The sequence below is a fragment of the Mirounga leonina genome, unplaced genomic scaffold (assembly GCF_011800145.1).
Source record: "Mirounga leonina isolate KUSES-001 unplaced genomic scaffold, KU_Mleo_1.0 Mir_174, whole genome shotgun sequence".
NCBI classification, from domain to species: domain Eukaryota; kingdom Metazoa; phylum Chordata; class Mammalia; order Carnivora; family Phocidae; genus Mirounga; species Mirounga leonina.
Genome location: NW_023270451.1, coordinates 28,182,905 through 28,196,546, shown reverse-complemented (window position 1 = coordinate 28,196,546; position 13,642 = coordinate 28,182,905). Strand labels below are relative to the sequence as shown.

At 37.2% G+C, this 13,642-nt stretch overlaps 1 protein-coding gene across 8 annotated transcripts in view; it reads right to left on the bottom strand.

Moving 5' to 3' along the window:
• The window catches only part of PHF14 (PHD finger protein 14), a 221,562-nt gene extending 208,158 nt beyond the window's left edge, over positions 1–13,404 (bottom strand). For 3 of the 8 annotated variants that reach the window (XM_035020639.1, XM_035020640.1, XM_035020643.1), the window contains exons 1-3: positions 12,677–13,402; positions 12,071–12,181; positions 3,079–3,875 (exon numbers count right to left, since the gene is read on the bottom strand). In XM_035020639.1, the coding sequence (XP_034876530.1) occupies positions 3,079–3,875; positions 12,071–12,181; position 12,677 (909 nt within the window). In that variant the 5' untranslated portion in view covers positions 12,678–13,402. Of the gene's footprint in view, positions 1–3,078; positions 3,876–12,070; positions 12,182–12,676 lie in introns of all 8 variants that reach the window. The other 5 variants (XM_035020641.1, XM_035020644.1, XM_035020645.1 and 2 more) reach the window with 3 other exon arrangements.
• Positions 13,405–13,642: the final 238 nt, after the last annotated feature.

Below are 13,642 nucleotides of genomic sequence, written 5' to 3'. Positions count from 1 at the left end.
CTCTGAAAATGCTACACACCCATCCCCAAAAGATTTACTTCAGAAAACCAAAAAGCAATATAACATCAGTTAATCTCAAAAGCATCAAGATAAAAGTTTGAAAGTGGCATATAATGATACTCCAAGGGGATTGTTCAGACTGCACTAAATTCAAAAAATGTTATTAATTCTATAGGCCAAGGAAAGTGTCCATATGTAGAAAATGTAGGTTTATCAAATGTCCAATTGTAGAACAGTAGTTCTCAATGTGTGGTCTATGGGACTCTGCTTCATAGGGTCCACAAGCTAAAGGCTATTTTCATACTAATACTGAGGTTGTTTGCCTTTTTCACTCTCTCTCATGCATTTATGATGTAGTCTTCCAGAACTATACAACAGGGGATAGGGTCATCAATCTGACAACCTGTATGCTTCTGTATGTCTTAATTTTTGAAATTCTTCAGTTTTAATTTGAAATGGTAAATAACAAAAGCTATAACCTACAGGGTACCTGGGTGGCTCAGATGGTTAAGCATCTGCCTTCGGCTCAGGTCATAATCCCAGGGTCCTGGGATCGAGTCCCTTAAGAGTCAATAAAAGGCCCCCCGCTCAAAAGAAAAAAATCAAATTCCCTAAAAAACTTCAAAATTATTAAAGCTTCTGACATCACTTACATGATGTCCAACATCATTTCCCTATAAAAGCACTTGACGTAACAGCCAAGAAAGTTTGCTGTTTATAAACTAAATATAATTCAATTACGTATTTCTAAAACCACACCTTCAGCTATCTCTACTACAAAGCAGTACTTGAAAACCTAAAGTAAAAGAGAAAAATAAAACTTCAAATATAATCAAATATATCTGTATTAACTAAAAGATAATTGATACCTTAATGCCAAAGTATCTACCTAAAATGACCAGGAAGATTAAGATACAAACAATGGCCATAAAGCAACAAGAATTACCGTTAGTCATCTTTTTTACAAAATCAAGAGCATATGAACAGGAAATTTAGAAATGTAAGATAAAATAATAATCCCGATTATTGTTTATTAAAATTTGTCATCTAATTTGAGTGACAAATAGAAGTAGAATCATCAAAAATTACTGGTGTTGGGGAAAACAGTTACCAAGATTTCGGGTAGAATATTATTGAGTTAAAATTAACTTTCTATCAGTTCTTCTGCATTTCTGCATAGGGTAGAACAAAAGGAAAATTAACATAAATTAACAAGAGAAATTAACTTAGCTACTGTAAGAAGAAAGTTCTTGACAACTTTATGGAGGCACATTTCCAAGAAATGCTCTGGAATCACATTCCTTTGGGACTTAACCTAAATATATGAAGTCCCATTATTTACTAAAGTCTCTCCTGGTAGAAAAAAACCTAAACAGCACATGTGGCCTTCCAATGCATCATAAAGGACAGTCTACAACCTCCTAAGCAATATTTTATGTATTACAGATTATTAACAAATGGATAATATGTATACATTTTACCTGGCAAATTCCTAAACATCTGCAGGTATTCCCCACACCATCACATAAAATCTAACTCTGCCTTTATCATTAGCCAGCCTACTTTTGTGAATGTCAGGCTAATAAAAATGAAGAAAGTAATGCTGCCAAAGGTAATCTTATTCAGTAGATATCAACTACTAAATGCTATAAAATAAACTGGATACAAGCCTACATCACATATGAACAACTGATTTTTCCGTATTTCTATTTCCCTAAATTGGCACTGGGAATATGGAACTGTTTGTGCTACAGCATATAAATATTGTATTATATTCCAAATGACAATTTCCCATTACCTAAAGATAAGAATTTAGATAGATAGCACTGGAGGCAGGCAACATTCTTCATATGAAAGTGGATAACCTAGAAGTTAACCAATGTTTATAATATATATATTTATTATAACCTGTTTCATCACTACTGACATATAAGCTCCTCAGAGCCTGTTACTTATTATTTTGGCAAGAAAAAAATCACCCAAGTTTTTAAATGAAACTTACTTAAAATAGGTAATCACTGCTATGTAAAACTTGTAAGTAGAAGAAATGTAAAAGAATACAGCATAGAAGGAAAATCCTTCTACCAGTTCAACCTTTTTCAATGATATGAAAAAACAAAAAATAAGTGCTTGCTAAAGAACTGAATTTCTGTGACGACAAATGCATTAACAGAAATGACAGACTTAATTATTATAGTTCTACATGTTGATGTAACAGGTACATCTACATGTAAGACGACAACTCAATCTTGCTTTTGAAGAAAAACATATACATAAACACACAGACAAAGAGACACAAATGTGTTTGACTGAAGAATCTTGAATGTTGCATCTTGGGCCCAAAGGATAAACCTAACTTTCGGTAGTAGAACTTCAAGTGGAAGAACTGAGTCATTACTGTAGTTTTAGGAAAGAAATGTTTGTCTTATGTTGGGGGGGTTGATTTTTCTTTTTCATTTCTTTGTAGAGAGAACTTATTCACTAAATATATGTAAACATATAGTTCTTATTTACTCCCATACATTTAAAGCAAAGACTTGGTGACTATTCAGATGATGAGTGCTACAACTGGTAAAGGAATTAACCTTAAAATCAATCTCTAAAAGTCTGAGGCAATCATTAAGCTGTTTGTTGTCCTGCTCTAAAGTAGTCTAGAAGTCTAAATTTTCATGTGGACATAGCTAAGTTGAAACAAAGGTGACCTCTGTTTTCATACTCCACTCAGGACCATTCAGCAGTCCTATGAAGAATGGGGTGAGAGGATAGAAAGGGGAAAGGAAAGGAAAACTACCATATTCCTAGTCTATGGATATAAAAATATTTCTCTAACTAGAAAGACTGTGAGCTCCTTGAGGACGGTGATTATGAGCTCCTTGAGGACGGTGACAAATAGTAGATACTCAATAAAGGCTGGTTGGACCAAATGAATAAATGTTACAGTTAGGGCGCTCATTCACTCCCACAGCTGTCTATAAATAGGATTTCAAGGAAGCTACTTAATATAATGAGTAGAATGGTTTAGAGAAGAATTCCCTTTTCCCCAGACAGACAGATATCATAAAAATTGGGTTGATCTACCTCATTACTCTTGCTTTGAGATAGTGTCAGGCTATCATTGGTCAGTTCCTCATCATCAGCACTGTTTCTGCTAAGAACTTTACTCTTCTTCTTCTTGCAACCCCCTTCACTGGCAGGGCTGCTATGATCTTCATCATTGCCTTCATCATTCTCATCCTCATCACTCCCACTTCCCTCATCTTCATCATCCTCATTGTCTCCATCACTTCCTTCTTTCTGAGATGCAGATCTCCCCTTTCTCTTTACTACAGTAGGTCGCCAATCATTGTCATCTTCACTGTCATAGTCATCCATATCATTCAGCTCTTCCATGGATACAAAATCCAAAAGTGGTCGATTTCGACGAAGGTTCCACTTTTTTGGCTCACTGACTTGTTCCTCTGTAGTGGTTGTCGTAGTGGGGACTGAAGGAGATGCGTTAACAGCAGGAGGACTTGTGGCTGGTGTGGTGGAAGCAGCAGAAGCAGCCACAGCATCAGATACTGTTGCTTTTTCTTTATCCTCTCTCTCCTTCTCTTTCTCCTTTTCTTTCTCCTTCTCTTTTTCCTTTTCTTTCTCTTTCTCCTTTTTCTTTCTAGGTCTTTCTCCATTCTCTTCTTCCTCCTTCTTTTCCATTTTAATTAACTGTTTTTCTGATGACAGTATTTCTTCCTCTGCAGAATTTTTAAGTTGTTCTTCTTTTACTTTAATATCTTCATTCAGTTCTTCTTCTAAAATATTTTCTTCAGAATCACTACAGGAACCTTCTCCACTGTCCTTTGAAGGATCTTCACTTCCATTACCACTCCCTTCAGAATCTGTTGAAAATATGAGAAAAAAAACCACACATATGTATATACATACACACACACACACACAACGCTGACACAAATGAAACCACCAAAATTTGTGAGTAACTTGCAAAACAATATAAACAAATTTAAGTCAAAGAATGGTAGACATTCCCAACCTGATTAAATAATAAATCAATGAAGTTGGTATAATGGTTCTAATTCAATATAGCACTAATGAAGATGACTAAATGTAACTCTAAATTAAAATATGCTTTAAAAAGAGGAGCACTATTTTGTGTCAAATGGCTCATGCTATATTTGGTACCCTAGAAACAATCTTTTTTTCTAAAAGTAAAGGTGCTTCTTTTTAAATTGGGCACTTGATTTTAACTTAATGATATAATACAGACCAAATTCTTCTTCTCTTCCATCTTCGTTTCATAAACTGTATGAACTTACAAGCGTTGAGTCACATTCAGAACAAGAAAAACCTGGCCCAAAAAACTTGGTCTCATTTATTTTACTCTTTACTCAGCAAAAATGAACACAGGTTATTTATGATAGTCAACATCCCTTACATGCTAATCAATTTTAGGAGTATCAAGTTCACAGGTGAAAGGAGACAGCAGCACTGGCACAGTAAATGGAAGTTGCAAGAGCAGTTATCAATTTTCCTGCTATCAGGATACTGTTCATACCAATTAGAGCCACCTAAACTTTCAAAAATTCTAGGCAGTAACTACGACAGCCCCCCAGAATGAAAGAAATTAATAATTTTTTAAAAATGAATCCATCTTGGAAATGAGCAACCATGGTAGTCGCTAAAAAGATAGGCTTAGACTATTAAAAAGTTCATGCAGAACTACAAGCTTTCTAGCAAGTTTCTTCCATTCCTGCCTAGGGCAGCGCAGGCCATCTTGGCCCAACACTACTCAGTAACCTTCTGATCCTCTTTACACCTAATCAAATAAATAAAAATCTAAAATCTGAAATAACAAGAAGGAGAAAAAAAAGGAAGGGGAGCTTAAAGAAGTAAGAAACAACTAGTCACAGTCAGGTCATGGTCAACAACTATAGTAAAACCTGTAGGGTGATACATTCTTTGAGCCTATAACTAAGAAAAGGATAATAATAAAATGGTGAAAAAAGTCTATTGTTTCCACACCATTTTAATTTCTATTAACTCAACCAGCCTTAGCTACTATAATTAAATGGACATTAAAAGTAAAGAAAGTTAAAAAAAAAAGTAAAGAAAGTTGCAATTAGTATCTGGTATCTAAAATATCCTAAAAATCCTTTACAAATGGCTAAAAGACAAAAAAAAAAAAAAAAAATCCTGCAAGTTAAATCGATTAAAAATACAGACTAACATACAATAGATATTGACTGGCCCTACAAAATAATTGTCAATCTCAAGATTACCACGCAGAAACCCACAGCTTATTCAAAACTGTTGTGAAAAAACACTCTCATCCTAAACAATCTTAGACAGGACACGAGAGAACAATATCATGTAGGTCAACAATACCTTATTTGAAACTTATGGAACCAGATATCTTTCAGAATTTTGATTTTGTTTTCAGATTTTAGAAGGGAAGCATGGTATATACACAATATATTACACTTAAAAATCTCCAGTGAGATCTATGGCACTATCCTATAATCAGACACATTTCTGCAGTGAAAAGTATAAATATTTACAAATATTTAAGGAAACACTACAAATAAACTATCATTTCCAGTTAGGTTTTACCAAAAACAAGTTTGTCCCAAACTTAGGAAACATCTTTGGATTTGTAAGCTTCTTGAATTTCAGAGTGTGAATCCAGTATCACCCACAACTAGGTAACTTTTTTTCAGTCCAACAGTTATATAAATCATTAAGAAAATTATGATTTTTTTAAGACCACTCATAATTAAACCCAACCTACCAAGAAAAACTACTTCTGGTAAAAAAAAAACAAATAATAATCAACAATTTCTAGATATTTTTTAGATAAGAATCTAATAAATAATAAGCAGAGTTGACCAAACACTTCTAAGGCAAAAAGAGTCTCTATGCATACTGACTACAGAAGACTGGAACATCTTGCAAGCAATGGCATAATTAAGAGAGATAATTTTTAAAGTACCTAAAAAGGGGTGCCTGGGTGGCTCAGTTGGTTAAGCGTCTGCCTTCGGCTCAGGTCATGATCCCAGGGTCCTGGGATCGAGCCCCACATCGGGCTCCCTGCTCAGCAGGGTGTCTGTTTCTCCCTCTGCCTCTCACCCTGCTCGTGCTCCCTCTCTCTCTCAATTAATGAAATCTTAAAAAAAATAAAAGTACCTAAAAATTATTTCTAATAATTTTTTCTAATAATTATTTCTAATAATTTTTACCAATGAAAATAACAGTAGATATAAAAGTTAGAATAACTGGGGCACAAATGTGGGTACCTAATCAAAACTGAGACCAATCCAACTTCACTATTACTTGGTAAATTTTGCAAAATGTTAAGAATTGTTATGATTTTGTCTTGGTTTTTGTTGCCAATGCCAATCATTTTTAAAAGTATGGGGGTGGGGGGCACCTAGGTGGCTCAGCCAGTTAAGCAACTGACTGGTGATTTAGGCTCAGGTTATGATCTCATGGGTCAGGGGATCAAGCCCCACGTGGGGCTCTGCACTCAGTGGGGAATCTGCTTGAGATTCTCTCTCCCTCTCCCTCTGCCTCTGACTCACCCTGTGAGTCTCTCACTCCCTCACTCACTCCCTCATCCTGACTCCCCCTTCCCCTGACTCACATGTGAGCATGCTCTCTCTCTCTCTCTCCCCCCCTCAAAAAAATAAATAAATCTTAAAAAAAAAAAAGTATGGAGAAACTGATACTCTGATTGTTTTTGTTTTGTAATCATATCTGAATAGAAGCAATCTGAAAAGAAAACAAAATTTAAATGCTTTACATCTGTTAACATATTATTAGATAAATCTGAAATTTTTCCACAAATCCAAATCCTAGTAGCTTACCCAACCCTTCATTCTCCAAATATAATACATTATCCATACTCCAACTGCAGGCATCAGGAATATATCAAATTTTATCTTTGATTTCTGAAAAATAACTTCATCTGATTAGTCATCACTTCTTTTTGATACATATGCACTTGAGGGATGGAGATAAACAATATTTAGTTACAAGCATAGCTTGACAAAAATGACAATGAAAAAATCAGTCTTTGGCTGTCTCTAGTTCTATTTTTGTAGGCTACAAAGAAAAATGTCTTTATTATTACAAATTCAAACGGACTCTTGTGTCATGTTCCAAATCCATCACTTTTACATCTTTTTTTTTTTTAAAGGTAATAAGACTAGAGAAATAAGTCAGATACTTCAAATAAGTCAGATGCTTCTTAGCATTAGAAGAGAAGTAATTCTGGGGCGACTGGGTGGCTCAGTTGGTTAAGCATCTACCTTCGGCTCAGGTCATGATCTTGGTCGGGGTCCTCGGATCCAGCCCCGCATCAGGCTCCCTGCTCAGTGAGGAGTCTGCTTCTCCCTCTCCCCTCTGCACCTTCCCCCTGCTCCTGCTCGCATGCTCTCGATCTCTAATAAAATCTTTTTTAAAAAAGGTAATTCTAACTCTACAATAAAATTTTTTCTTTAGAAAAAAATTAAAATTGAAATCCCTCCTTCCTATTCAGTTAAATAAAAGGTATCTTTCTCAAATATATAATATATCAAAATCTCTCCAAGCAATAGCTATTTCAACTAACAGAAGTTAGGGAATTTTTTACAGATACAGAATTAAAAAAACAATCTTCAAGAATTCCTTCACAATATTCAATGCTTAAGTTTTCCCCATGATAAATATTAAACAATAAAATAGTATTTAATTCAGTTTTATTTTAGCTTTGCAATATAAAGAATCACCTTTGTCTATCAACCTTAATTAACAATTCCATTCATTGATCTAGTGCAATAGTAATTACTATTTATAAATATACACAATACCTAATAGATTACCAGTCTACTGGTTATTCAGTTATCACCTTGGGGCCATTTTGACTAATCCTGTATTTTCTCTTTTTTAAAAAGCCAATCAGTCAACACAACTCATCCTCTACTCATCATCTCTAGTTCCACTGTGTCATTTAACATTTTCTGAATAAATCCAGACCAGTGGTTCTCAAGTAAGAACAATTTTGAATTCTGTCCTAAAGAGAACACTGGCAATGTTTAGACAATGAATGATTGCCATGAAGGTGGGGGTAGGGGCAGGAAATGAAGATGATACTGGCAGTTAGTAAGCAGAAAACAGATGCTGCTAAACATTCTACAGTAAACAGGACAGGCCATCATTACAAAGAATTATACAACACCAAATGCCAATAGTGCCGAGATTGAGAAACCCTGGTCTAGCAATTAAGGCCTTAATTTGACCTCATTATACTTGCCCAGATGCATCTCTTCTATTCTTTTACTCAATCCTGATTCCAAAGTATAAGTATTTTCCAGCCTCCACACTTCTGACACTTAATATATTGTTTCCCTCACCTAGATTGCTTCTCTTTCAGTTCCGAAGTTCAACTGTTACCTCCTCAATGAATTGTTCTAGATAAATCCAGTCTAAAGTAGTCCTATCTCCTTGACTTGAACTATACAAATAATCAATCATGCTTTGTATTATCTGTTATTTTACTTATTTAGTTATTCTGATATTTGTGAATTCACCATAATATCCAGCAAAGTGCTCTTAAACAAAACTACATATCATCAATGACCATTATCTTGATCCACTTAGCCAAAATTAGATTAAGTACAAAATACTACCAAAGCAAAGTCTCAGCATGACTTTTCCAGCTAATTTTCTGGCGATCTGGCCTAATTAAACAACTATGGATCAAGATCTAAAGTTAATCATCTTACTTTGGCCAGCAGGTTAGAGGGGACACAGCACTGCTATTTTGTCTTATTTAATAAAAGGCATATATGCACTCATCTTCAAAACCATTCCACTTATATATCAGATAACTAAATGCAATCTATCCTAACCCCAATTCCAGGACCAAGTCTCAAATATAACCACTTAAACTAGGTCGAATGATGAAACTGCCAATAATCTAAATTGGTAATTTCATATGGTTCAATTTAAAATCTCCACATAATGTTCTTCTGGTGACTATCACCATAATTCTAATATGGTTGTACACTGTCCTCAGTCAAAAATGAGAAATCTAGGGGCACCTGGGTGGCTCAGTCGTTAAGCGTCTGCCTTCGGCTCAGGTCATGATCCCAGGGTCCTGGGATTGAGCCCCACATCAGGTTCCACGCTCAGCGGGAAGCCTGCTTCTCCCTCTCCCACTCCCTCTGCTTGTGTTCCCTCTCTCGCTGTGTCTCTCTGTCAAATTAAAAAAAAAAAAAAAAGAGAGAAATCTAGGGGCACCTGGGTGGCTCAGGTGGTTAAGAGTCTGCCTTCCACTCAGGTCATGATCCCAGAGTCTTGGGATCGAGCTCCACACTGGGCTCCCTGCTCAGCAGGGAGCCTGCTTCTCCCTCTCCCCCTGCCCCTCTCACAGCTTGTTCTGTCAAATGAATAAATAAAAATCTTTAAAAAAATGAGAAATCTAACTCTAATTTCACATTAAAGATAAAAGAAAAGATGATCTATTTTCAGTTTGTACTTTTCTAAAGTCAGAGGCTTTTAGTTATTAACCATCAAAAATCAATCACTTGACAATCTTATTGGCAGGTCATTTTTTGAGCAATATTTATCTTTTTCTATTTTATTATCTGAGAAACACATGAATAAAATTATGTTTATCTGCAAAGGTGTTGAATATCTTTCAGAAGTCTATATTCTTAAAGCCGAAGAGAAGTAGAAGTTTTGTAGTCGGAATTTCTGATTTCAAAATGAAGAGAAGAAACTGATGCACAGAATCTTGTCAACAAAAATTAAGTCCAACCAATCTAAGAGAGTCAGCAGTTCATTCAGTAAGTCATTTCTAGACATTGTTTTGAAAGAAGCTTTGCTCAGACAGATGATTAGCTACTATTTCTCCACCTCCAGTTTAATCTAGTCACATGTAGGTTTGGGATTCCACAGCTCTAACATGACTGAAAACCAGTGATAAGTCTAATGTTTTATTTCATGTAAGAGTCCAACTACCTCAGGCAAAGAAAGGATTCAAACAGGGAACACTGGTAATCTACAGTAAGCCACCATGTTAGCTATGGAGGACACCCGATGCACCTTAACCAAGAATGGAAAATAGGATTCAATTTCTATTATTAACTATTTTAAACAAAATCATTTACTACTATAATCTCCCTTGCAGTAACATAACAAGAACTACACAGCGCCCAAGGAAGTAAATTACAAATAGAGCAGACTAGCTATGATGACAAGAGGGAATAGAAAGCATGTATTTTTTAGTGCTTTGAAGAGATTTTTTTAAAAAAATTATCAGCCTAACAAAACTCATCGTCCCACTTTTCACACATAATTGATAATTCCCATCAACTCTGATTAAGATTAACAAGGTCAGGAATCTCCACTTAGCTTGATACCAAAAATTATCTTGAAAAAGCAGTTTGTATCATTAGATTGTTTTAACCTTTGTAAAGAGAAGTGATACCTGTGAATGACTATAACTCAGTAAACAAAAAGAAAAAAAATCTACAAAGTCAGGATTTATTGTCACAGAAACAGTTACGGAATACTTAAAGATTAAGCTTCGGAGTTTTTTCATAGTGGTATTCAAATGAGTCGTAACTTCTGAGACCCAGTAACTACTGTAACTGTTAACAATCTGGACCAAAACTACATTCTAACCAAAAATATTATCTACCAAGATTTTCACCAAGAGAACTTAAAAAGTTTTGGCTCCTTTCCCTTCCCTTGCTTTCCTCCTTTGGAAGTAAGCTGACTAATAAAAGGGAGAGAAACTGGCTGAGAAGCAAAGGTTAAAAGACAATTAATCAAGATAAACTTAACTTTTTATTGTTGGGAATGACCTCAATTAGTCACAACATCCAAGTAGTTTCAGTTTAAAGTTACATCTATTTACTTTTAGGATTTCTGCAGCAAAAAGACTGTTAAATTTTGGAGTCAAAAGACAAGGATTTACATCTATTATGGCCTAAGTGACCTCATGCAAGTTCTTTGAACTCAAGTGCCCTGTTATCTGTAAAATAATATCTCCTTCACTAAGCTATTAAAAAAGTTAAATGAGATTATGGAAATAAAAAGTTCTCAGTAAATCACCATGCAAAGTCTACTTGTTGATGCTATTTAAATAACAGAAAGGCAACACAACCTTATTTCATCTCTTACCATCCCTAGCAGAAGTTAAAAAAAAAAGGGGGGGAAAGGAAAGTTATGACTAAGCACAGAAAACTCTCTGGGGGAACACTTTAAAATTATTAAAGGGATGAAACTGAAAAGGCTTTATTTAAACTTCCATCAGAAGGGGCAAAATTATAAGTAATTTTTATTGTACATGTGTGTTTTAGTATTTTTCACATAAAATGTGCATTCTCAGATTCCTGCAATTAAACTATATGTATATACCTATATTGTGAAGTAAAATAAACAGAAGATACCATGGAAAACCGTCCGTATTTTTCTGTTTTCCAATCTTGTACAATGTGAACGTATGACCTTTTTAAAAGTTTGTTTTTAAAATCACAAAATATAATGAGTAAACATGTATCTTTGTACTTCAGAGAGTTTTGAAAAGCCCAATCCACAAAGTCCAACACCCACCACAAAGTACAACTTTTTACTCTGGTCACCTTTATTCTGGTAAGGGAGCTAATAGACAAAAAGCAAAACTCCCCTCAGAGGGTGCCAGGTGATCTGAACAGAGAAGAACCCTGCTTAAGGGCTGTTCACATTACTCTCAGGATATTATTTGACTTCCGGATATTTGTTTTTTTCCTCTATCCATAAAATAAGCTTAAATTATTTTTGAGTAAAGAACAGAGAGAACACTTTGGTATCTGTAGTATAAGTTCTTTTCTGCCTGCTAATTATCTGAGTATCAATATAAACAGAAGCAATGATAGGATCTAGTGAAAGGATCTTCGGGAAATGTGAGAAATCAAACGGACAAAATAAATGAAGTTTATGTGCTTTAACTTTAAATTGGCATTTTAATCAAAGCCGATTTTTAAAAAGGGTCTGAAAATAAGCCCAACCTCCAGAAAGCTGGGAAAAGGGAAGAAAAGGAAACATTTACCTGAGGCATCTCCAACTTTAAAATCACTGTCATCTGAACTATCATAATCGAGAGCTTCTAGCAGAGAAGCTGCCAAAGGCTTCACCTGCCTCCTCTTGGAGCTGCGATCCACTGTTAAGAGAAAAACATTACATCGTCATTAATAATCACGCCAAGCACAGAGGACAGCTGCGATGCTAAGGGAAGCTACAGATGACCTCGTGCAGGGAATCTGTCTAACTCAGTTCTCAGCAAAAAGTGTAGGAAGCTTGCTTGGGTGGGCACACGGGCTGGGGAGGGCTGGCCAGCAGCAGAGGCGGCTCCAGGCTGGGGTGTGGCAAAGGCGAACCTAGGCCAACCAAAACCGAAGCTGACCCCCATAACACCCTCTTATGTTTCTGCGACTCGTTCATAATCCCTCCGACACGGAGACAGTCAAGAGAAAGAAAACGCTAAGCCCAGGTAATGAAAGAAGCCTTGTTCATTCCCGCAGACTGTGGAAGGGAAGCGCCCACGAAAGGTCCAGCTTCCAGCAGAACCTGCCACCCCCACCCTGCTCCCACAGGCCTGACTTCTAGAAGGGCTGAAATGCACCTTTCTCCCGGCGGAGGCCTCCAACACACTTACTAAGGAATCCGTGAGGTGGTCGTTTGGAGGAGGCCTAGAGAGAGGCTGCGAGAGCCTTGGCAGCGCTGAAGTTGGGACTGATACCGCGGGAACAAATCCGAAAGATGCTACTTAAAATCGGCGGCGCCTCCGACCGGGCCCGGGCGCCTAGAAAGCAGCGCTGAGGTCCCCTCCCGCCCCCCACCCCGCCCCCTAGTCCTCGCCGAACCCGCCCCGGCCGCTCGCGCCCCTTCCCACGGCGCTCCAGTGCCAGAGGCTCCCTCAGGCCCCGGCAGCTCTGGGGAGTTAATTTCCTCCGCTAAAACTGTTAGAAAAAAATAAAAGAAAGAAAAACTTTATTAGCCTGCACCAGAAACAACAAAAGACCCAGAATTTTCAAAGTCCGAGGTCGTCTGCCTGAAACAATAGAGAAAGCAACGACCCGGATACAGCTCGGAAGAGAAGGAAGTGAAAACCCACGGCAAAGCGGGCCCCTAAGAGCAGCAAGAGGCCTGAGCGCGTGCGCCAGAGTTGCAGGCGCTCTCTGTCTCTCCTGCAGGAGGAGCCGAACAGAGCCGAGCGAGAACCGAGAGAGCGCCGAGCGGAGCCGAGTAGTGACGAGCGGGAGCAGAGAGCCCTCCCAGGCCCTGAGCGGTTCTTCCCACAAATCGCTGAGGCTCCACCGCCCGCCCAAATCCGTGGGAGGCCAGTGTTTGTTCCTGGTGTTTGTTTCTTAAGGAGTTACTGGGAGTACACTTTACAGAGAGAGGCGTTGCTAGCTTAAGTTACTACCAAAAACATAAATAATACGGATAGCAACGTTCTACCTGCTGCCTCTGCAAATTGCATGGCTTCAAATACCTTGGAACGTGCGAGTATTTATTTCTTGAAAGAGGGAAATGTGAGAATCGCATTAGACTTTGATTGCTGCTTTGAAAATTACAACTGTGGGACACCTGGGTGGCTCAGTCGTTAAGCGTCTGCCTT